The 26,260-nt window shown below is 38.3% G+C and overlaps 1 protein-coding gene across 1 annotated transcript in view; it reads right to left on the bottom strand.

The window, feature by feature from the left end:
* Positions 1–26,260, bottom strand: part of NID1 (nidogen 1) — a 46,875-nt gene that overhangs the window by 13,278 nt on the left and 7,337 nt on the right. Inside the window, exons 3-15 of the mRNA XM_037392131.1 lie at positions 25,079–25,308; positions 24,027–24,448; positions 22,732–22,881; positions 21,213–21,464; positions 19,929–20,129; positions 17,848–18,093; positions 16,761–16,904; positions 15,555–15,683; positions 12,326–12,469; positions 11,463–11,585; positions 3,068–3,292; positions 2,268–2,440; positions 83–209 (exon numbers count right to left, since the gene is read on the bottom strand). Of these exons, the coding sequence (XP_037248028.1) occupies positions 83–209; positions 2,268–2,440; positions 3,068–3,292; positions 11,463–11,585; positions 12,326–12,469; positions 15,555–15,683; positions 16,761–16,904; positions 17,848–18,093; positions 19,929–20,129; positions 21,213–21,464; positions 22,732–22,881; positions 24,027–24,448; positions 25,079–25,308 (2,566 nt within the window). The remainder of the gene's footprint in view (positions 1–82; positions 210–2,267; positions 2,441–3,067; positions 3,293–11,462; positions 11,586–12,325; positions 12,470–15,554; positions 15,684–16,760; positions 16,905–17,847; positions 18,094–19,928; positions 20,130–21,212; positions 21,465–22,731; positions 22,882–24,026; positions 24,449–25,078; positions 25,309–26,260) is intronic.

Below are 26,260 nucleotides of genomic sequence, written 5' to 3'. Positions count from 1 at the left end.
ACCTGGAAAGTACATATTACGAAAGTCAAGTCTCTAATGCCATTCCTAGGGAGCAGCAAGAGGAAGAATTTAGTGCTGTTACCTGTTTTGATGATGGTTGTTGGCTCCCCACCATGCAGGCTAGCTCTGCTGATCGAAGGACCACTGATGTCTGTCCAATAAACCATCTTGTCTGTGCAATCGTAAGCAACTCCAATAACAACTTTGTCCTGTTGGTCAACAAGCAAGATACATCAGCTTATGCCAAACAATTATATGTCAGCAGCACTAGCTTACAGATCTAAGTCTCAAGTCTAAAAAAACAAAATTCTTGAGGAAAAGTGGGACATGGGGAGGACGGGCAGGGAAAACAATTGGGTAACAGTCATTCTAGAATAGTTTAGAAAAATACTTTGATTTTCAAATAAAGTCCCTTTTAACTAGCAGACACAGTTTGCAATTGTCTTATTTCAAAGAAGCATTACAGATATTAGTCCTGAACAGTTGGTCTGACTTCTACAACTTCACATGCATATCCATTTAAAGTAAGTTCATGTTGCTCCTTTACTGTGTTATTCCTTGTGTGCTCTTTTCTCTCTTTCTTTCCCTTCAAGGAGGAATAAATGATTCCATGATAATGATTTCTACCAAATCTGACTTGCGTTCTGTATATTCATCTATCCCTGCATTGTGGCTACATTTAAGCAGTGCTATCTGCATAGCATCATTCGACTCAAAATTAAGTTCAAAAATAAAAAATAGCTTAAAAGACTACTCCATAAATTATTCTTCTGGAAAGAATATGCTTGAGGACAAAGAACATACATATACAATTCTCCAGGCAGAAGATGATAGGACTAGAGTTTGAATTTAGAGTTGAAACTCTTTCCTCCAGGCAAATGAAAAGAGACTTTCAGGGTAAAATAATAATTTCACATGGATTCCCAGGTCTCTCATCTTTGCTGCTTTTATAACTTGCAACTTCTTAGAAAGATGGCCCAAACCCATGCATTAAAACAGACACGCTTATTCATCAGCATACATTAATGCTGTAGGTTACAAAATAATCTGAACATCTCCACGCTGCTGAACACTGTCACTTTGCAAATACACAACACTGAGACAACATGGAGAAAAGACTGTTAGCAGAAACTGAAAGTTTCATTTTAATTCAAAGTTTTAAGTAAGAGTTGCATCTTATCTCTTGGGAGCTCTTTACTGAAGATACCTCTAATTAATTCATTCAAGCTAGATCAAGCAAATCATGAGACTAGCTAACAAGGATTCAGAACCATGGCTCTATATCAGCCTAACTAACCCATTTTGCACACAGTATTTTACTTCAGTTTTACATTATTGCAGCAACACTTTAGACAAGAAAGAAAAGCTTGATTTTGCCCTTACATCACAGCACAGTTTTCAGTACTATTTACTCAACAATCTGTGTAATTTAGTCAGTATTTAGTCTACTAAATATTCATGGTAATGTAAAAAAAAAAAAAAAAAAGAGGCCAGCATGCTACCTGGTATTGCTATCTGTTATAAATACAGTAACACTGGAATGAAAAAACAAATTCCAGGCTCCAGGCAAAACAAATTAATGTGATGAAACTGGAAGGGAGAAGAGCTGATGTGTGTCACAGGTGATGGAAAATCATGTCAGCATCAGGGATTAATTTTCAAGGAAAAATGATTTTCAGGACAGTAGTAAAGTGTGGGAAAAAGATTTACCACCCACTGGGCCTGCACATGGAGAAGGAAGGAAAAAAATAAGAAAAACTATAATCTCTCTATATATTTCTGTAGCCAAGAAGCACAGAGAACTGACTAAAAAAAATAAAAACAAAAACAGGAAGAGACTAAGGATTTAGGAAAAACCTTTGAGGGAATAAGAGTGAAAAAAAGGGCCTCTCCATATACTGCTCTTGTAGACTCCACATACTGCTCTCCTAGACTTTTATTCCAGAGTCAGAAAGCCAATGGAAGCGTGAGTGTGGGAGAGTTTAGACGATGAGCTCTTGGAGGCACATGAGATCACAAATATTAGATTTTTGTCTTATGAACTATTCTTTAAAGGCAAATGATTTTTTTTCTATAGCTCAGTTTTAGGCTTTTTGACTAGTCAGGTCAGGAATTTTCAGTGATAAAGTGATGGGATACTAACATTTTAATCAAGAGTAAAGAAAGTTTGGAACTCGTATTATCAAATTACATAGACAAACACTCTCACTTTCATCTTTGTCACAAGTCTTCTAAACCACATGGACTTAGTATAGTAGGTTACTTACTGGAATATGCAAGAGTGCTTTTGCACCATTTTTCTTCATATTGTTTCCCTCTAGTGGAACATGTTCAATTTTACCACTTTGGGCAAAGAGCAAGTGCGTTCCTGGTGGCAGAGGTACCGTATCTGGTCGGACAGAGGGCCCAATAACAACAGGAGGAGCAGCTGTGCTCAGACCTTGTTAATGAAGACAAAAACAGATGGAGAAAAAAACCTAGCTTGTACAGCATAACAAAGCTCCTTGTTATTTGCAGAGACACAATTACAGTCAGACTTCTTAGAAGGAAACGGTCCTATAATCAGACACTAATAACTAATCAGATGCAGAAAGCTTCTGAATTTTCCCCTTGGCTGACAGAGAAGGAGCAATTGACATAATAGGTTTTTTCATGTTCAGCTCTGTACTTGCTTTTACCTGCATACGTTTAGAAAAAGCTATCTTATTTTGCAGGTGAAGTGGGGAAGATGTAGGAAGGAACATCCTTCATTTTCTGAGGCAATTCGGTTACCACACATTCAGATTTGCCCACCTCCCAGAGGGCAGAAACTACAGGGCCCCTCATGGTTTCAAAGCAGGGAAGGATTTAGAAAACCATCTTCTCATCCAGAGGCTCACCACAGTTCTCCAGATGCCCTGGCTGAAGGAAAAGCGTATGCTGGAGTTACCTAAGGGCTGCAGTACAATGCATATCATCACTGGGACAGCAAAGATCTGCATTGCTCCAAGTCAGTGCTGCACCTCAGGTACATGACCGAGCACCACATTTGGGAAACCCACAAGAAACAAGTGCTTCAGTCACTTACATGGTGGTTGAACTCCTGGGCCGCTTCTGGTGCCATCAATCTCATTTCCATCCCTATCTACGCACCAACAATATTCGCTATTAGAATGGCACTGAGTGGGTAGGTAATTCCCATGCTCATCACACTGGGGAATGAAGTGACCAACTCTTATCTCCCTCAGGAAGAAAGTGCCTCCACCTCCAAGAGCTACTTCTCGTTCACGCTGGCATTTGGTCTTTTCCACTTCTGTGGAAGAAAAAAAAAAAAAATAAAAAATAAAGAGAGAGACCAGTGAATATTTCTGTTTTAACTAATAACTATATTCCATTAACAACAGTGCAAGTATTCTTACCACTGGAAGAACATGACACTGTTACAAACCTTGGAGGCATATGCCTTCAGTTCACCTTCAGGAATAGACACATTTGCCTTAAACTTATGTAACTTTACCTTTCACTGTCTAGTTTAAATCAGAACAAATAGCCCCCCTGCAACTTCCTACACTGAAGGTTCACAAACAGAATCTGGAAAACACTGTCATTCTCCTTGAGGCACATTAGCAAGAACATTCTGTCTGACTTGTGAACCCAATGTCTACTCATTGGGCAATTATCCATGGGCCTTAAAATGTGACTAATTAGCCAGGCCATACAGTGAATAAAGGTTTTTTTTTCTAAAAGCTGACTTTCCATTCAGAGGCACAAGAGAAAACTACAATGCGAGGCGGATGCTACAGGACCTGGGAAGTGAAACAACTCATTGCTTTGATGTACATTAGGTTTTTAGAGTTTTGTTATTGAGTTTGAGAACTTATTTGGTGGTTTTGGACCTAAGAAAGAAATTGCAGGGACAGACTGTCCAGTTCCTGGTAAGGTGCATAAATAATGCAATACAGAAAACAGGAATACTACTTATGTATGCAGACAAACATATGATGCACAATGGCTACACCACATGTATATGTATTACTGTAGAGACTACCAAGAAAAGACTTTCCAAATTAGCAGGAGACTCAGGGATTTGGTTCTTTTGGTTTGCATTTTACAACACAGTCTGGACTAAAATATACATCATCTTATGATATTATTTGTCATGCAATAGGGAATGTCATCTGGATCAATATATCCTTCTAGATGCCAAACAACAAAATTAAATTAAAATAATACAAAAATAATAATCTTTTTCTTTCTCTAGCCAAAGAAATCTGGCTTAGTTTTACCTTACACTTGAGACCCCTGAAGGTTTCTGTGCATTAAGAAAAAGCGGCCTTTAATTATGGGGGAGTATCTTTTTCCTGTCTATCACTTCTACAGTTAGAAACACTTACTACAAACTGCCTGCCGAAGAGGCTTTAACGTTACACTGCTGTTTATTCCTTCCTTGTTTTTACGTTGCCTGGTGGACAGCATTAGCTATGTGTGGCTCAGACTAAACCCAGCCCAGCTCAGCAAAAAGCTAATGAGCGTTGTGGTGTAAATCACACAAATACAAAAAAGAAGGCCTTTTTTTTATTATTATTTAAACTAGTTATGCAAGCAAAAGCTTTGGACAAGTTTCCTGCACCTGGACACAATTAAAGAAATATAAATGTCTGGAGAACAGCTCACACTAAACAACTGAAATATTTGGCATCAGCTTTAATGTGGGTGGTGGAAAGCCTTGAATCAACCTACAAAACCAGACCCTGAAGGAAAGCCTTCAGTATCTATCCTAAATTTTGTTTGCATTTATTCAGTGCAGTATGCAGGAAAAAGAAATATTGATTCCAGTAACTGGATAGTTTTGCCACAGTTGTTTTGGGGTGGAATTTTTGTGTTCTTTGGGTGGTTGGGTTTTTTTAAGCTCTAATATGCACTGCTCACAAGAAAAAGCAGGGGGAATACAGAGTATCAGTAAACTGACCCACCCTGCTTTTTGTTCATTGCAGAACAAAATCTTCACTGCATTCATGTCATCTTTCAGAGGCACTATTAGCTCCTCTTCAGTAGGACATAAAAACAAATGTAGAAGCTGGTCATTTTTCCTCCCCATCTGAAACTCCCAGAATTAGAGAATACCCAACAGCTTACAATTTTTTAAATCAAAAGACTAGATATATGAAAATGCGTTACTGAATATGAATTACATGAAGGAGTGTGTACACACTCCCTGATAGGCCCCAGCTGTCAGACATAAAATATATTAGTATTACTGGTAATTTGAAATACCAATGTCTGTTCTAATTTCCAGACAATGTTCACATTTATATCCGCAGATTTTATACAGAAATACTGATGGAATTTTTCAAGACTACCTGTATTGCAATGATCAAGAGCAATCTCACAAATGGCCTGCCTATGCAATTAGTCAAGAGATTAGTCAGACAAATTAATTTTCAAGATGAGTATGCAGTTTCTAGAAGGCAGAGAATATGATTTGTTCTTTCTAAAACCTCCCATCAACACTAATTTTTTTCAGTTGCATAAAAACATGTCAAGTACCACAGTGATGCTCACTTTAGGAATAACTATGTGTTTTACTGCTTATGTGGTAATGAAAATCTATTTGCGATAACTTTTTTAACAGCATCATGTGCAGTAAGTAACCCATCTTAAAGAAACATTTTGAAAACAGATTAATGTTACCATGTTCATCTGTGCTGGCTGAATCATTTTAACCTGTCTTTCAGTATTAAACACATTTCAACTCACTAACATAAATTTAATCAATATTAAAATTTACAAACCAAAACAAGCCTCTAAACAAGTCATGCCAGTCCAAACCAGGCACTTGGAATCCATACTGTATTTTTTCTCTCCTTATCTCTGAATCAAGAGCAGGATTGCTATTCTTACAGTTTAGAGGCACCTAAAGAAAAGCGAGCTGAACCCCAGGCAAGTGGTGGAGCCTTTGCAGCAATGAAGGCACAATAATCTTAGATACAGATGACAGCTGGTCGCGATAAATAGCCTGCTTATACTGTCTATACAGTCATACGTTTTACTCTGTGTGCTTAAGAGAAGATGGTCTGATTTTGCAAGTTTTAAATTGCATTAATTGTCTGAAATGAGCCAAGTTCTAACAGAGTTTGAAAGATGAGATTGACACAGTAAATAAAGCACACTCCCTTCATAAGCTAACAGCACAAGCTAAACAAAACCTACCACAAGAATTGGCACACATTTAGGAAGTATAAGGGCTACTTTGTAAGCCACTTTCTAGACACAAACCTTATGGCTAGTAACTTTCTTTTCCTTCAGTACAGCAGCCTAAATGAGGTTTCTTAGTGCTCTTCCTTTAATATAAATACAGACTCTTCAAAGACACAGAACAATTAAAATCAGGAGAGTTCTCTCATCTCTTGACTGCCATGAAGAAAACGTACATTAACTACAACAGTTAGAGCTAAGAGCAAATAATGCCTACCTGGTGTTACACACAGTTAACCACACTGTTACATCTACTGCTATACCTGATTGTAGCAAATGGAAATGAAGTCATGCCTGTTTCAAGGATCCATATCCAGGGGCTACCAGTCCTGGTTTTCAGAGGCTCTCACCTTTCTTGAAACCCACATTTGAAAGCCAAGCTAAACAAGCATGCCAATGATGAGAAAAATGTTACACACTAGGGTTAGTTCATACTGCCAAAGATGAAACCAATGGTAAGAGCAAGACCTGGGTAATCTTCAGAGACGCAGGAAAGCAGGGGTAGCAACAGCCATTTATTAACATCAGCACCAAGTTTCAGCATTTTTCAGTATCCGCTTTTCAGCATTACTGATTAGTATTTGTTAGAATATTGAGTAAAAATCTGTTCTTGTGGCTTTTTGACACAGTAGATTCTTGGCTGATGAAGGCAGCACACTGACCTTATAGTTTAGTGTTTCCTTATAGCAGTCTGCTTACGCCCACAGGACAGTATCATTTTCGAAACAAAGCACCATACTGTGGGCTACTGTAATTTGATAAATGATTAAAAACTGAAAAATCGCCCGAGTCAGTGGACAAATGTCATGAAGTAGTGGTATTTCTAGTAAGTTCCCATATTACCTTAGTCTTGGTTTTAGATTTCCTTATTAAGAAATGTAATTCCTTCCTTAAGTTTCCAGAAGAAAATATACAACCATAGGTTGCATCATTTGTGGAAGAGAAAAAGGCCACAAAACATGAGAAGGACAGGACCTCATCACTAGGTAAACCAAGCTCATTGAAACCAACAAGTAGATTCACACAGTCAAATGGAACGTTACCCTTCTTGGAATACACTGCAGACCAACCTCTAAAGATAGACTCTTCTTGGAGATCACAACAGAAAAAAAGCTATCAGCAGACCACAGCTATCAGCAGATAACTGTGAGCAGATAAGCTGCCAGCACGCAGCTCAGCGCTGTAGGGATTGTGAGGGGGTGTAAGTAAGAATTCAGCATATACAAAGGGTATATACCACATAGGTATAGAGATGCCATGTGGGACTGGGGACATGATTCAAGGAATACTGTGTGCAGCTCTGGTAACCACAGTTCAAAAGGACAGTGAAAAGTTGAACCTGTACACAGGAAAGAGCTCCTAGGAGAGAAGCTGTAGAGCAGAACAAGGATCAAAGGCATGATGAAGATTTACATTCCAAGGACCACAGAACACAGGAGTCAGACTAGATTACGTAGGATAGTGCATCCCGAACTCAAGCTAAATGTACACTCTTCCTCAGAAAAATAGATTTGTATTTAATGTTTTAAACATATTCTTTTCTGTTGTTTCATAAACTACCAGTAGCAATCTGGAATTTAAAAGTCACTGAAATATATCATGGAACTTGGAAAAAAATGAAATGGAAATAGGATGGATATGGAAAGTGGGCCAGATGAAAAACATGCATGCACATATTTCTCACATAAGCAACGAAATAAACAGAACGGGGGAGACAACACTAAAGTCATATACAAATATTCAAAGTCTTTTTTGGTCAAAGGAAAGCAGCACTGCAGAAAATAATTTACAGACTTCTCCAAAAAAAGATGGATGCTGAGAAAACATGATGAGAAAGAGATGTATGAGACTTCTTCCCTTGCATTTTGCAGGGTGGATTACATGCTGATACACTAAACCAAATTCAATTTGTTTTGTGACAGCATGCAAAAATTTTTAAAGATCTCCTATAACTACTTAAACAGGTTTTCATTCACAAGCTAAAAGCAGAAGTGATTTAAAACCACGTCTAGAATCAGTGTGTAGTCAAAGAGGACTTTTTAATTTCCTATGTGGATCACTTAATTCCCCACACATCACAAGGAGTTATACTGACATTTCAAATTGCTGTTCTCAGACATCACCAAAAAAAAGAAGAGGAAAACCCAACACATTTCCCTTTGTCTCTTCATTTTCCTTTGTAATCCTTCACTTACAGTGTTGCCCTGAGAAGTGCATTTCTCAAGTGAAACTGATTGTATACAGAGGACCAGCAAATGGCTCTTAACAGTCAGATCCCTAGTTCCAAGAATCTAGATTTGTTTCTGTTTAGTAAACAGTGTCTGGGGTCTGCAGGGGTAGAAACACTCAGACATCTGGTTTTTTGAAATGGAAAAACCAAGCGTGAGGAAATAATGAAGTACAGACTTTCTTAATAGCTGTGAACAGTGGGACATTCCAGCATTAACTCTTTCATTAACCTGCTGGTTCACTCCTACATGCACTCACTTCTGTGTGACTCAAATCTATTTTACTTGTTAGTCTACTTGTTTCAAGAGTTGCTGTTCAGCAGTGGTCAGATTCAACAGTAGGTTTCATATAATAATAAAGGCACCAAACAAGCAAGCAATTGTACACATGATGGAACGGAAAAAGGGTACAACAAAAAAGAACCAAGTATTCAGATGAATGAAACTTTCCATGCTATTAAAAGCCAGGAAAGACTTCAGTGACTTGACTGAGGCTAATTAGATCAAAACTTTAGTCGGTAGAAAGTGGAAGAAAGGGTCTCTAATTAAAACTGAATACAATACAGCCTCATCTGGAATCTCCATTCTGAAGCAACTTTACAAACTGGGTGCTAAAGTAAACTAAGCTGCTTTTTGCTAGGCTTCAGAAAGTATATTTTGATTCTATCTCCTGGTAATGATTAACTGTTGGATATATCCACTTTAAAATACTAAAGCTTTAGCAACATATGACATCTCAAGGGCAGCTATTGTTCTATTAACTCTCTAAGTTCTCTCTAAGTTTGTTGTAAACAATGCCACTGCTGCAGACTAGCTGAGCAATACAGATACTCTGTATTTCAGTCAGGATTCAGCAAAACTGAGACTTCCTGGCTGCACAGATTTTTTCTGAGCAGAGCCAACTGTTAGAAGTGTTTCTAAAGCACATCTACTGTCAGTACAAAACAGTATTAAAAAAATTAAAAACAGAGAGACATATATGAAGACTAACAAACCCACTAAAACAGTAGATAAAACAACTCTTCAAGATATTTTGTTACTACCACTAAAGCTGTGACACGGAAAGATCCCCGTTCAAGATACAATTGCGTTGAGTATGGAAAGTCAAGAAGCCTACAGGATAAGCAGCAAAAAAGAACATTGAAGTACTATGAAATAGTACACTGTGCTTAGCAGTTTAGCAGACACACTGACCACTGCATGTGAAAAGGTGTCCTTAAAAATAATGCAAAAACCCACCACCATCACCACCCTTAAGTATGCTATCACATATACTCAGAAGAAATTAATTGTGTCCTAGTAATGAAGTCAATTGGTTGAATTCAAGTATCAGTCTACCAAACCACGTTTTCCAGCTGCAAACAGGATGTGCCACACATGAAAGCAGTATTTCTGTCTCTACAATTCTGCCTGAAGAATTAGAAGTTTTAAGGTTTGATTTTGCTACAAGTTATTCACATCAAGTTTCTCCTGCAGGAGGAATAATCCTGGTTTTATCAGCTGGTTGATTAGCTAAATATTTTGACACAGGTCAGAAATACTGGGTAGTTCTTCATTCATCTGGCATTAAAATAAACATACACATGGGCATTCATGCATGAAAAATTAGTTAAAAATTATATTGAAAGACTGATGAAGTGGAAAAAGCTAGACTTTCAGAATTAAACACTGCAAAACCTCCTACAGTCTACCCATGATAGAAAAATCTACAAACACTGGGTGACTTGACATAACACATGTTGTCGAGCACATGAAGAGTCATGCAAATATGATCTAAACCCAGAAACAACCTTGTAATTTTTTATACCTTTCCTATAAATGACCCTTTGCCTTTTTGTTTTAATAGTGAGTATCTAATTATGCAAAAAAGTCAGAAATTCAGAACTAGGGAATATAGTGGCAAAAGAAAAACATTAAATTTCAGCAACTCATCAGGTAGTAATTTTGTGCCAAACAGGCAAGCACTTTTAAGCCAGCACATCCACTATTAAGAAAAAACAAACAAACAAACAAAACCCCTCAATTTTGAACAATCAAATACTGTGGACATCATTAAGACCACAGTACAGAAGCTGAATTATAAAGAAAGCCTTCCTCCACAGTCATACTGCTTTTTCCTCTTTCCCTTTCCCTTTGGCCCTATGCCTTTCTTACTCTTGGTTGCACAGTTGAGTTTCAGTCTGTTGAGAGGTGCAGAGCCAACAGCAAGAATCTTGGAAGCGGGAGAACTGGGTTTGGATATACTCTGAAGTTAGGCTTTATTCCCTGGATGAAAGCATTCACCATTGTGCAGAACCTCAGTGCTATCCCATAGATTTGCCATGCTTTTGAATTAAAGTAACCATCCTTATTTTCTCTTTTTATAAGCGTATCTTCAAGATCAGGAGTTTTATACTTCAAGGCCCAAAGTACAATGCAAGAACAGAAGTGTGGGAGGGTAAAGAACTTTCTCCTAAATAGGGAACAAGTTGGGTAAATACTGAAACAGCTAAGTTAGAAACCGGTTAGTCTTTCTGGACTCTTGTGAGTTATACATGGCACGTAGACATCCAGATCCCACTGCAGACAACAGTGCAGGTACTTTGGTCTCATTCTTCACTTTTCTCCCGTAATTGTTGCATTTCATTTAAATTGCCAACAGTTCCAGATGTTTTATGGTTAAGCGACTACTGTATTTGCAAAGCAAATCAATCTGTGGTCAAACCTTTACATAAGGCAATTTCAAAAGATAGTATCAGCTTGGGACTAAGAACTGCTGAGGATAGAACAAACAAAACATAAAAGGGGATACTGAACAGGATATCATGGAAAAGTGATAATAGTCAAGATACGGATTTTAACATAACTTTGGTGAAACTCAAAACTTGAAAGACTTGAGAAAGAATAGAGACCCCAGTAAGACAACACACAATTTGTTCCAGAGAGGAACCAAATTAACATATATCCTCCAATTTGCAAATTATATTTCTGGTCCAACTTTCAAGAACTATAAAATTTTACCTCCTAACACACACCGGAAACCATCCCCACGATAACCTGCCTTACACTGGCAGCTGAAGGACCCAGGAGTGTTGTAGCAGAAAGCATCTGGATGACAGTGGCCCTGCTGGCATTCATCTACATCTGTAAAAGCAAAAATCAATTTCAGATAACCGTTCCTCCTGATGAACAAATCAGTGTGATGAACTAAAGTGCAAATCTGCTGTATTACTTTCAGGCTCCTATTTTAGGATATCTGATTAGACTTACAGACCTTTGGAACAATGTCTATACAGAAATGCAAAGGAGGGGAAAAAAAGCATGCATGTATTTTAGGTTCTGTCTCTCAGCAAATCCCTGCACTCTACTATTCTGATAAGTAACCAGCATTATTAACTCACACAGTATTTTAGAAATATATGCCCATATTTCTCAAGCAAAAATCTTAACACAGCAATAGAGGCAGGATTTGGCCAGCAATGTTTCCAACATGTAGTTAGTTAATGCTGCTTCCCCAGTGCACTCCAATGGAAATGAAACAGAATATAATTTGTTTTACATAGTCTGAGCATCATGTGTCACCACCTTAGTAACATAAACCAATACAGTGCACACAGTTCCAGCAGATGAAGAACTCGTCTGTCAAGTGCAACTACTGCAATTTCTGCATTTACTTCATATTGGACCCTCTGTAGCTCAAATATTGAAGACTGATTTCAAAGGCAAGGGGAGGAAAGGACAAAAGCTTAATGCAATGCCTGCTCGAGGGATTTAAACTATGGAATTTCCTACTTTAAATCACATGTAACTATAGGGCATTGCAACAACCAGACAAATTGTGCAATAAAGAGTACAAAACCCCCACAACAAATGGTGCTACCTACCCTCACAGGCACGTCCATCTCCGGAGAAACCAGGGAGGCATGTGCAGATGTAGGTGGACCCTCCGGTGTACACACACTGAGCACGCTGAGGAATGTCACAATTGTGTGTGCCCATCTGGCAATGGTTTATGACATACTCAACAGCTGCAGGTTAGATATACAAAAGAGAAGATGAAAATTTTAGTTTTCCTCCATAAAGTCTGAAGTTTATAAGAAGAGAAATTTATAGGGAGAGAACAGCAGCTGTGAAAGCATACAGAAGAGAAAGGAAACAAGAAAACTCACTTTTTCTGTTTTGGAGTTTGGGATTTTTTTCCCCAAGATCTCCCCTTTCACTTGTGTTAAACCTTATTAATGTTTTGCAAGGAACTGGTTGACCTCAGCAACTCATAGATGTTTGTTCATATAGAACATGGAAGAAAGGCTACCACAGTGACAGATCCTAAAGTCCATGACAGTTTTTTTTTAATAAAAAGAAGTCCCGAATAAAGAAATGTAAGGCATCTCACAGAGGTACCTCACGTGTTAGCTAAGTGGCCAGTTCACTGCACTGGGAATTATTAGATATTCCACTATACTAACCTAGCACTGACCCAGGGCTGTTGTCACTTTGGCAAGAGATAGGAGCTGTGACTCACTCCAAGAGATAAACACATTTGTCAACTACTACAGAGATTTTTGACCAACAGAGGAAGCTGGGACCAATTCTGCAGCTTTCCACAACTTTCTCATCCTTGACAGCAGTGACTCTAAAGGTATTGTACTGCTTTACACACAAATTATTTCAGGTAGTCACTGGAGCCCTGTGTATGCTTACCTGTTATGTCAGAGAAGAGGAAAGGAAACCATGGTACTTAGAATAGGAAGAGGCACAACACTACAAAAATTTTGGGCCTGGAAATAGGTGAGTTTGCAGTGTGTACAACTAGAAACAGACTTCCAGCTGCTGTAACAGGGAGTCCACTGAGGTTTTCTTTACACAGTTCTGACAAGGACTTTACAGGGGACCAGGACAAGACTCTACAATGCTCCTTTCATCACAGTACACAGATGGAAGCTACCACAGTATCAGCAGGGAAATAACAAAAATCTGCTGTCAGTGCCAGATCTGAAATCAGCCATTTTTTCCATTTCTCTGGAGGAGATGACATCATCGTCAGAATAATTTGTATCTTTCTGTTTGATGAAGTAAATTTTAGATTACAAAATAACATATTCAGACCTGTATTATAAAAGCATAAGATTTGGAGTTGGAGCTCAAAGGGAGTCCCCAAGTCCTCCTATTCCTCAGCCTACAAATAGGAGAACAGGATTTATTTACAACTCTCATCTGAAGTTATCCAGTGAGTTACACAGCTAGCATGAAAAAGCTGCAGTTCCAGAGAAGCTCAGTCAGAGCTGGCATCCCAGAGCAACCTGCAAAAGCACAAAGAGGGTATCTGTTGCCCCTTCTCAGGTTCAAGTTGTTTGTGGGTTATAAAACCCTCCCCTGTGGAAAGGGGAACAAGATTACCATGACATTTATTTTCAGTCTGTTGGAAAACTGGAGTTGATGTTCTCTCTCTTCAGTCTTTTGGATGCAAAGTTTGGGTTTGATTGATGGGAGGGATCACACTGAAGTCCTTCAAGCTGGGCAAGGAATTGTTAGAAGTGTGACACATCAGCTTTGTGGGAAAGTGGTAGGGTGAAGCCAGTGAGTTCATGGCTGGAGGCAAAAATGTTCCCTTTCAGGTCCAAGTGATAGAAGTGCAGCAGTGAACATAATGGAAAAAATATAAACTTCTCTTCCACATCTCACCCTTCTAGCACCCCAGTAGAAGCTGCTTTTTCTGACTGTTCTGCAACAAAGGGGAGGCTCGGTGCACTGTGAGCCCACAGCATGCAAAGCCACACGCTTAACAGAAGTCATGCAACATTCTGCTGTTAAATGAAGGCTCCTCAGTCTTAGCTGAAGAACACAACAAGGAAAGACCTGAATGCATTAGCTGATCAAAGGGAGCTAAGCTTCCACCACAAAGCAGTCATGACAGACGCAAACGTAATCCTCAGGTGTTATCCCTTATGCCTAAAAGAAACAAGAACTGGTCCAACCATACTGGAAGTGTGTGTATAGGTTTTGTCACTACAGTATTACTGTCAGGTTACAAACAGACAAAAATTCTAACTAAAAAAAAAATAAATATGTATATATATACATGTATATATATCCTATATCCTATCCTGACAGTTGCAGTTTTCTATTTAGTTTTTGATATTTGCAATATATATGACACCCAAAAGAATCAGCTTATCTTCTCAAGGGTAAAGCTCATGCATTTTCTTTCTATGTGGAAAAATCACTTTCAATACACATCCCACTCAACCACCTTTCAATTCTACCAGCTACCAAATGGAATTTCTACAGCTTTAGTGAAAAACAACAAACAGGAAAAAATACCACCTCTTTAGGAAAATCTTAGTTCAGCAAGTACAGGTAAACTCAGGCTTCCTCGAGAAAAAAGTTTTTAAATTAAATAAAAATAACTAACTCAGTGACAACTACTGAATTTTAAGTTTTAATGGTCCATTAACAAACCAGCTAGATTTCCTACAAATGTCAGAGATTTTAACAGTGAAATGATCTGTAGTTGTAATTTCTTTTCAGCCTGACTAATTATCACTTCAGAATAAGCCTGCAACAGCCAAGACACACTGGTTCAGACCTGTGCACTGCCTTGTCCAAGGGAAGAATCTGTAACTAAAATCTGATCTATTAAATCTAATTCTGAATTAGATATAAGAAAGAAACAGAACCCAAACCCCCCAAAAGCCAAAGCACAGCACTAGAGAAAATGCAGAAAAAGCCCTGCCTCATCCTGAAAGTGACATGCTGTGAAATACAAATAAATAACTTCTCACTTTAATGCTGCTTCTTTTATAAATTTGTATTTTACTTCCATATGAAATCTACAACTAAATGATGGTAAAGAAAGGACAAAAGCTTTCAATAATCATTCCTCCCCAGTTGCAAGCATTCTGAATGGGGAATTTTTATGAGATAAAAACAAAGTTCTTCAGGCACCTTCTTCAGTTACCTAATGGATTGTAATAATTAACTGCAGCAGGAACTCCTAGATTCAGCTCACGTTAGAAGTCAGCACAGATCCTTGAAGCTCTGTTTTCTGTCTCTGTGAGATGAATCACAGCCTGAAAGCTGGTGGGCAGTGCTTTTAAGAAATGTGAAACTCACCAACACAAGTCCGCCCATCTGCTGCAAACTGGTACCCTTCAACACACTCGCAGCGGTAGGTTCCCGGCTGGTTATTGCAGACTGCGTTGCTGCCACATAGAGCTGGTTGCTCTGAACATTCATCAACATCTAGAATATTATAAGGATTCCAGTTACTACAAAGATGCATTTAATAAAAATACCAGAAAAACAGAAACTGTTCAACTGTTGAGTAATAGCAGGCTTATATATTTAAACCACATCTTGGACAGACGATACCTTTTAAGAGATATTAGTAACCTGAGTTTTCAGGTAACTGTGTCCTCAGCTGATGTGCACCAAAAAAAACCCCAACAAAACCAGAAGGGAAGGAACAGGAAAACAAAGAGCAAGGAGGAGCCACTGAAAAAGAAAATGCTGCCTACAAGGTGACCAGAAGCAGGGATGACTACTGGGGAAGCATGAACTTTAGAAAAGACTTCCTCTTCCATTATCCATACACATCTTTAAGCCACTGGTATTCAACTCACAGTGCCAGAGGACTGGGAGGGACAGTGTGATACTGTTGTTTTCATTTGCAAGTTCATTTAAGGGTCGGAGTGGGGGGAGGGTTGGTGTTTTGATTTTTTTATTTAAAAAACCCAACTCAGTTAACTAATATGGATGATGCATATTTCATTAATACATACTTTCACCTCTTGAAAACAAGTATTTGTGCTGTGATCTGATTATGGAACAAAACCTAAATACATTAAGGATACAGAGATGGGAAATAAAAGTCTCCTTGAACTATCTAAGTCCTTGAAAGGATTTTCAAAGCAGATCTTGAAAAAGACAATTTCAGTGGGTTCCACACATCTGTGCTCTGTACATATGTGCATATGCCATTCCTCATCTCCCTCAAGAACGTTTAACCTAATTTTAATCAGAATTTGCATTACAGTATATTTCTCACAGCTAAGTTCCCCACAGGTTTTATGAAAAGATGAACTGGGGAGGAAAGTCACTTTGCAAACTAGCAAAACATCCAAGTTTGACCCTTCAACACAGCCAAACTTGCTCACTTTGATTACTGAGATACCCCAGCATCCCTCTAACCTATCTTTCCCCAAACCAGCCTCTCAGGACAGTTGATTTTGCTAGAATGGCTAGTCCTGAGGGTCAACGCATCCCACACAAAATAAATTCTACATTAGCTGTCATTTTGTAATGAAAGTTTTCTCATACCATAGCAAACGTTTCCATCTCCACGGAAGCCAACCGAACATTCACAGAAGAAACTATTTCCAGTTCCCGGACGACACATCGCATTGGTGTCACAGTTATGGGTACTGGTGTAGCAAGGATTCCGGTTAATGTCAGCAGAACCATCTGACAAGAGAGATCACATTTAGCCATGACAACTCTATCCAAGTAAGAGTATTCAGCCAAGGCCACTGCTTGTAGTGCACGTGGAACAAGGAAAGAGAATTTTTTTTGCACCAGGAAGAAGGGGACTTGCAACTTATATGTAGGACAAGACATAGCATCAGCACCTGTATTCCTTGTTCCTGTGCAAAGGACTGCTGAGTTAAAAAAGAGAAGCCACAAAAACCGCTCTAAAGAGCCAGACTGACAGAGATAATGCATCTTCCAGTCACTGACACTAGACCCAAAATGCAATTGTTAACAGCTTGGTTTATTTATTTTAATTAGTAGAACTTTATTTTGTAACAAACAAGTGAGCAGAGTATTTTCTTCTACTCATCTGGTGTGGATTTTCAAATTGCTCCTTTGGTTTTTTTTCTGATTTTAGTGCAAAGAGACAAACTTAGACAGCTTAAACAAAAAAAAAAATACTTCATAGGCTGCCTACCTTCCAAAGATAAAATGACATGTTTCAAGATAATTTATAGCAACCAGCTGTTCCAATGGCAAATCTTATTCCCCTCTTTTACCCTTTGCTCTGGCAATATAAAAACCCTCATTAACAGAGGACCTATAAATTAGGTAAAGATAAACGATACACTCCATGTGTCTGAGCAGCAATAGATTCAAGGTGGTACACAGAGTATTTCAAGGAATTAGACACAAACTACACTGAATTTCAATAGGAGGTAGTCACTTAAATACTCTTTCCCAAGTAAAAATACAAACTTTCAACAGCTCCATTTCTCTTCTTAATTGATAGACCTGGGCATCTACTCATAAATAGATCAAATTAATTTAACTTGTTAATACCCAGCTAAGGCAGGCTAGAAAAAAAAAACAACCCAGAAGCCTGCTCTTAATTACTCACAAAAGAGAAAAAGAAAGATTTCCAATTCATACATACCCCTGATCGGGCCGATGGAATTACTCATAGCGTATCGCAGAATCTGCTCATCTCTGTTATACAGGACAAATACACTGTCCACTGAGAGCTGCTGAGTAGCAGAGGCAGCATGGTGAGAGTCATCATGAATGCATTCATCAAATGAGATGGTCTGTCGCCACTGATAGGCACCTGTGTATGTGGAAGCAACGCCATCCCTTTCTGGCTCTGTCACTGTGTACTCCCTTGTGGATGATGAAGTGATCACTGCAACATGGCAACAAACACACTGATCAGAGCAGGGAGCAAAAATACTCTGCCAACCGCTGTCTGTAGACTCGGGGTACAGGCTGAGTAGCACAAATAGAAATTTCAAAGGCAAGAAGCTATGAAAGTGGATGTATTTCCATGCAAAGGAATAAGCCTAGTCAATTGCCTATTCTGTTCTCAGGTATCACAGCCTTGAGGAATGAGTCATTTAATTTATCTTGAAATATTTTTAAAGTTTAACTTTACTTTGTGGGTAAAGCCAGGTAAAGCAAGGAAAATCAACTCAGGAAGCTCAGAGGTTTCTTTAGATGAATTTACATAATGGAGCTACAAGCTAAGGACAAGGACCACCTCACCAGCACTAAACTACACCCACATCTAGTTCATTGTAAGCTACTGGCCTTGAATATTGAGTCCTCAAGAAGATGCATGTCTGAGAGCTCTTGTATGCTTCACAACAGTTTTCTATATTGTGAAAAACTGTGACCAAAACTCTTCAAAGTAGATCTGGGCTTGTGGATCCTCCCACCAACAGAAATCTTCCCAAAACCCCACTATTCTTTGTTTGGAAACCAGAATATGCCTGTATCAATCCACTTGCAACAGTTGGCACAAGCTTTATCTCTGCCAAGTAACGGTCTATCAAATATGCCATAGGACAGCAGAAGAATAGCTGTTTGAGTACTGGTAAATCAAATCCAGTATTTGGATGCCTCCTTCCAGCCTCTGACATTTCCTCCACAGGCAGAGCATTTCTGCTAAGGCAGCAGGTGTTCTACAGAGTGCACACTGCCCAAACAACTCCTCCAAAACTCAGGAGCCGTTCAGCACAAAGCAGAAGATTCCTCCTGCCTCCACCTCACTTTCTGTAACAGGCAAAGCAGCAAAAGGGGTTCAGCACTGGCCACCACAGTCAGACGTTAGCAGACATAAGGCAGTCATGATGTAACTACACCATTGTCAGCTATTTCTAGCAATCAAAGTGCACCCCTGGAGCAAAGTGAGCTCTCTCCAGTGTTCATGTTTCACCTGGGTACACCACAGACTGTTTCCTCTTTATTGCTCTTTGGCAGCCGGGCTGGCTGGCCAGCAGCAACACTCCAGCCTCACTTGGGTTTTGCTGTGTTGAAACACCCATAGTTTTATCCAGAAAGAGGAAAGTAAAAGAAGGGAGATTCCCCTGTAAACAGTGAAATGAAGAATGGCTCTGTTACAAATCTCAGAGTGTGGGATAAAGGAGAGAGAAGAGTACTGAAGAGACAATGGAGCAAACTGGTAAGGGAAGAAGCTCCTAATTTTCTGGTTACTTGTTCAAATTCAGCTCATCTAATACTGACAAATGCTTGTTACTAACACAATGCAATTTACATGGCACATACCAGTAAATATCTGGTCTGCACAGTCTCTTGGGCAAGACCAAAGCCCACTTAATGACATTACCACAAACAGTTATACACCAGTACAGCTCCTAGTGAAAAGCTGTGGACCCTAGAAAAAGCTTTGCAACTAGTATGACTGCCATCAGCATTATGAAAATAAGGCCAACAAAAAGGGAAATAAAGAGTATTTTGCAAGCATTGGTTCAGAGAAACTTAAAGTCTCCCCCCCCCCCCAATAAAAAGATTAGACACATTTACATTGTTCCACTGAAAAACCGCCTTCTTTTGGGACCTGTTCCTAAGAGGCAAAACCCAACTGTCTACAAATTGAAGGGTCTGGAGTACACTCGCTGAGAAAGGAATAAAATAATGTTTTTCAGATTTTCAGATTGTCTTACACTCTGCTCTAAGAAACATGCACTTTATTATAATTTCATTCTTAGGGAACCTTACCAGAACTAGAAGTGTGATAGAGTTCAGTGTATGGTTCTATATGGACTGATGCGCCAGATGGGATCTCAGGTATTCTGCCCTCCATTTCTGTGCTGATGGTAAGATGACCATGCTCATCAATTCCACTGAATTTCTGCTTTATAACCAGTTTCTCATTGTTGCCAAGAAAAGTTACTTCTGTTTGCCGTGTAAACTCACCACCTAAAGAAACGGTATTAGTTAAACCACTTAATAGCAGTTTCTGAATCCTTCTATTCAAAGTATTGTTTCTTGTAGATAAAATATAAATTACTATTTTCTGCAAGCATTAATGCAGCATAATTTATAATGTTTTGGTTTTCTACAGAAGTTAACTTCTGGAGGTGTACTGATAACATCCTTGGATACTACAAGGAAACTATCTTTTCTTAAGCAATGAACATACTAAATCACACGTAAACCTGAAGCAGCTTTTAAATGAAAAAAAAAAAAGTTCCAACAAATCTAGCAACAGTAGGCTTTATCTTTCCAGTTAAAATGGCAAAGGAGTTGTACACTTTAGAGAAGACCTCCATTAGGAATACAGTGAGTTAAAAAAGTTTTAAAAATCTAGTACATCTGTTTCCACATCAAGCCCAAGTGAAACGTATGCTGTAAATTCCAGGACAAACTTCAAACACACCAAATCCAAGAAAATCCCCAAACAAAAAGCTATGTTCAACTAAATTCATAGTACAGTGCTGTAAAGGATAACATTTTAAAAAGAAACACATGTTCTCCTCAAACAGCTTGAATTCATGTGCACCACCAACCAGATCTAGCCTCAAACACTTATGAAAAGCTGTAATTGTGAACTGTGGTTTCCCTCAAATAAGTTAACAGAATCATTTGCATCTCATGCAGCAACTGCTTCTGTTAAGAATTTCAGATCTTCATGAGGTCAGATTTTCATTTCTCTTCTTCTCTATTGGTACAATCAGGCAATTAACATGTTAAACCTCTTGTAGATGTAGGGGCAGATTTTTCAGTAGTTCTGTACATTCTAGTACCAAAAATAAAATCCTTTTACATAATCTCTTTCTTGCACAGGAACTGCCAAGCCATTTTTTCTAACACACTTACGTGCTTGTGCACTATACGTTGTAAACAAGAAAAATGGTGAGAAGTTTGATTACAGAGAATCCATTTGCAGCTCAGACTAAACATGTTTTCATTCCATATTGCTTCTAAATGCACATTCCTTTTCTTTCAAGACAGAGGAAAGCATAGCACAGTTTTTTAACATTATTTTAATTTAGAAATTACCGGTAATACTGAATCCATTTTTAAATCCTTGGTGTTCCACAGCAAACATCCATCCTATGATACCTCCAATAGATGCAAGAGGCAGTAAAGAATACCCCAAAGTCTCTGGGATTGTGCTGATAGCAGTGTAGGCACGCCCTTGGTTCATCACAACATAGGAGTGGAGATCAGTGTTCTCAAATATAACTGGAACAGGATTATTTCCTACAAAGATTCTTCCTTTGACCTTCCCATTGACTCGCTGAGGAGAACCTGGCAAATTAATACAATGCATCAGAACAAAAAGACAGTTCTCACATACTCGGTATTCTCTATGTTCAAATATATTAGTGTTGAAATAAACAGCAAACAAATGCTCACAGAATTCAACGGACAGGAAAGCTACCTACAAACAGTGTGTTAATTTGCTTATGTACGTATATAGGTACATGCATGCGTGTGTGTGTGCACAGTTATTCATTATACAGATGATTAAGTGGCCAAAATTGCCTGAAGAGATGTTCTTTATCCTCCTTATCTTTTTTGTCTGCAAGGAAAGCCCCATAACGCTGTTACAATATCTCTGACAGTTAAAGTGGCACACACAAACTTTTGAACATCACACTTCATATCGATACCTACTGAATGTAAATTTGTTCATTTCATATTAGAAGGCTAACACTATTAGGTGTTAAAATAATTGACCTATTATTCTAACCTATTCTATTTCTTGACTCAAAACTATCGACCGTTTTAAAAACCAACAGAAGTAGCTACTTTGGATTGCTAGTTTTCTTCTGTGTATGATTTCCTACATGCAAATTCAAATTCCATTATCGTCAGGTCCTTCTTTTCTTTCTCTTGAAAATTCATTTTTATGAATTGAAAGTTAATTAGTAGGTTTTGCCTTCCCACCTTATAAAATACAAAGTCTGCATGAGCTATTTCAGTTGTTGAAATGAATCTATACTCTGAGTCAAGTCACCATGAGGATTACAAGTGTATACATAAGAAATTCCTTTATGGATTTTACACAAGAACAAAGTTTAAATGGGTATGTAACAAAAATCTGGCAGATTAGCCATTTAGTGAAGAAGCTTACGGGTCAGACAAAGAGGAGCCATACTCTTTAGTTTAATGATCAAAGTTAATTTGTTCATCCCCTTTGAACTGTCCATTCCCACAGTGAGGACCATATCAGATTATAACACATTGGAACTTCACGAGTAATTCTAGCAAGAAACCACTGCATGTTGTGCTATCCACTAGATTATGTCAGTTACCGAAGTTTATTGGTTCTAGAAAGTCATGTTAAAATGCATAATGATATAATGACCACTTAAAATAACTTGATTCATTCAAAAGACCACGCCAGTTTAGAAAGTATAGCTGATGTTTTACAATACCTTTCAATACATCTCAGTAAAATGTCTTTCAAAAAATATTTAACTACACCTTTTTTAGTATTGAAAACGGGTCACCTTATTCAAGAACGTCACGTGTAATTGCTGCTTACGTACCTAATTTTCAAAAACATTACCTTCTGCTACACATTGTCTGCCGTTTCCTTTGTAACCAGCAATACAACTGCAACAAAATCCATTGGGATAATCTTTGCAAATAGCATGAACAGAGCACTGGTGGCGGTTGTTAGCACAAGTCTGTTGGACATCTGTGTGGTAGCGAAACACTGTAGAAAATAAGACCAGACACTTAGACTTCATGTAATTCCCATAGTATTCACATATCCCTGGTTTAGTTTAAAAATATCTCTAGACTCACTTGATTGGTTTTTGATTTTCTGTTTAAGGAAAACAAACAACTGAAACCAATTTTTGCTAACCTTGCAACATGCAAGTAACAGTCTGCCATTCTGCAGGACTTCAGATGTTAGAAAACTTTAATTCTATTGAATTCAGTGGATCCATATTAACACAGATCTGTTAAACTTTCTTGGTGAAACTAAACACACAATCATTTTAACCTGTCCTTGTTTCCAAACCAAAGCAAAAAGGAGCCTTTCCAACCTCAGAACAAAACCCTTCAGTAAAGTACCCAGGACCATGCACCAACTGATGCACCCTGTAATCCTAATTGGTTTACCCCATCATTTCATGGAGATAGCAATTCTCACATCTGCTTCAAGAAACAATTAACATCTGGGCAGTCAGCCACACTGTTCTGAATTTTCTATAGACAGTTCCTCAGAAGTCAGAATTGCTAATCCCACCCTTGTAAAACTTGAGACCATGAAACCCTAGCCAACAATTTTTGCAAGAGTTACTATTCCCAACCTTTATTAAATCACCTCTGTTCAGTAACACATCTATGAAAGGAAAAAACCTCAGTTTCAGTAGAACTGATCGTAAAATCCTTACCAAGAACAGCCAAATAATGCAGCTATTAAAGTTAAGATCATACTTTTAAGAACAGTCCTGGGCAAAAGAGGTGGGGAAATCAGTCCCCGCTAAGAATGTGTCAGCTTTAGGAATGCAATTATCTCTGTAGGAAGCTTTCCTTCAGAGGGATTCAGTTCCCACAGACACACTGTAAATGTGTCCTCCTGTGAGCTTGGTTGGGGAGCTAGTTTACTAGACTGGCAAGATCTGAATCTGAGGTGACATTCAAGTTAACTATCTTGATGAATAACACAAACATATTAAATATGTCCAGATTCTCGGATACGAAGGTAGTGAGAAAGAAACAGATTATTTCTTCAGTAGTTCAATTTCTTGCACTCCTCTGTTTTGGGGTTGGTTTTTTTTTGGGGGTGGGTTTTTTTTTTTTTTCAGCCTATCCATCTTAGAAGGATCCAAGCTGCACAAAAGACCTTACCTATACCAGTTTCATCAAATTCTTCCACATCTATGACCTGGGGCTGCTGTGGGGGGAACTGCTGGAACTGGCGAGGTGGAGCTTTTGCTGTTGGGAAATCTTGATGACTGTAAAAAGACTCAGTTGAAGGTGTTCCTGTTACATCTTGGTACGAAGTCAGAAAGTCTTCTGCAGCTAGCTGAGGAACACTATATGTAACATGGTGCTGATCCTCTTCTGTGCTGTCCGTACTGCTGGTGACATATTGCTGTCTTATTTCAGTAGAGCCATAGTCTGACATAAACGGTTTCGAAGTCATCTCCTGGTCTTGTTCATTGGACTCTAGGCTCTCCAAAACGTTGCTGATCTTGGCAGGCACAATACTGTCAGATGAGCTGCCAATCTCAAACACCCAGACACCTTGCTTTCCAGCATTGCTGCTTCTATCAAAGAGAAGCATATACCAAATGAAAATGATCAAGTACAAGCTGCATAGCATTTCTAGCCTACGTGTTACCCTTTGCTGAGAAATAACAGGACAAAACTGTCCAATTATCTTATCTGCATACTTATCTACAGGTACAGTTTATTCAGCTATAAAACACCCCTGGCTGTTTGGATAGCATTTTTTTCTCCACAGCCAGAGCTCTCTTCTTGAGAACATCTAGCCTTCTTGTCTCCAAAGTGATGGGAACAAAAGGAGATATTTGGGGCATAAAGATCTTGTTAACACTTACTGAAACTTTCTAACCCATTCCCTTGCCTTTTTGTTCATTTTTTTCTTTCAAAAAATACCCAGGATAAAGAGTTGAAGTCTGAAGTGGTCCTATTTTTAGAAAGGCTAAGTACACAGCAGCTCCTACCAGTGACAATGGAACTATGAACTTTTGACAAATTAGACCAAAGTCCTCATATTCCTTAAGTGGGTGGACATTTATGAGTTGTAAACTTTGTGATTTCTCATGCAATAGCTAATGGGATCTTATTATTTCTCACTGACTCATGCTACAATTAAGAAAACCATGGAACTCCTTGGTGTTTTCTCAAGGAGTTTAAACAAACAAAAAGCATACTTGTGCAGGTTTCTAATGCTGTCTTCATCCTTAGCAATGACATTGTATGATCCTGGCGTTTCCAAAAAGTAGTAGTTTGTAGAGGCTTGACTAAAGCCAACCAGAGCAGGAATCTTTTCATCACCATTCTTGGAGTATGTACTATAGAACTGCAAACTATCTTCTGGATAAAGGAAAATAGCATAGGAACTGGAGTCAGAAGAGGCTAAAACAGCCTGGAATGTGTTTCTCTGTGGAAAAAAATTAACATCCATTTACTATAGAAAAATAGTAAAGATATACAACAGAACAACTTCTTTTAAAACAAAAAGTCAAAATCAGAATTTCCATCATGTATAATGCATCATGTACTTCCTAGGAGATATCATTATTACAGAGGCTTATGTTTTGCTAAGGCAGTTTTAGCTTTAGCATGCATAAACATTAAAAAGAAAGCATTATCAAAGTTAAGGTAAATCTCTTAGGAAATAGTCAGAGAGGCTGCCTAAAACATAACAATTCTAAGTTCTGTGCATAGGATGCTATATCATCTTAAAATAAAAAGAGTGATGTGCCTAACTAAATAGAAAAAAAAATATCTGTAAACAGAGTATTTCAAGAAGAGTTCAAGTTTCATGTTGCTGCAAGTGTCTTCTCCTGTAGGAACCATCAAGACAACACCTCAGACATCGCCTATTCATTGCTATCAGAGTGCAGAATCATTACTGCAAACATAATTGTTGCGTCGTCAGGCACAAGAAATTAATCTTTAACAAAATAAGACTTGCTATGTTGTGGTAATGTCCTCAACTTCATACACTGTGAGCACGCTTATCAGCTGGGATAATGATGGTGCATAAATTTACATATCTTTGCAGAATAGTATCTAACATGGTTTAAAAAGTGAAAATGATTTGTAAATAATAAAACCCAAACCTCTAACTGCTTCTTCCTTGAACACTAGCTACAAAGCATGAATTCAATGTCATCTGTCCAAAAGGGATTCACAGTCTGAAGTTCCTATTACTCCATATACCTGTCAGATTTTTGATAGTTTGATGTCAAAATGACTTAAGTGTCTGTTGAAAAATGCAAGCCAACTGGATTATATTGCACAAAGGGAGGGCAGGATATCCTACCATTTCAGTTATTACCACATCACACATAACATTCAAAGTAAGAGTTGTCAAGGAATACAAAGAA

The sequence above is a fragment of the Falco rusticolus genome, chromosome 6, assembly GCF_015220075.1.
Source record: "Falco rusticolus isolate bFalRus1 chromosome 6, bFalRus1.pri, whole genome shotgun sequence".
Lineage (NCBI taxonomy): Eukaryota > Metazoa > Chordata > Aves > Falconiformes > Falconidae > Falco > Falco rusticolus.
The sequence above is the reverse complement of the archived record's forward strand: the minus strand, read 5'-3'. Positions and strand labels throughout refer to the sequence as shown.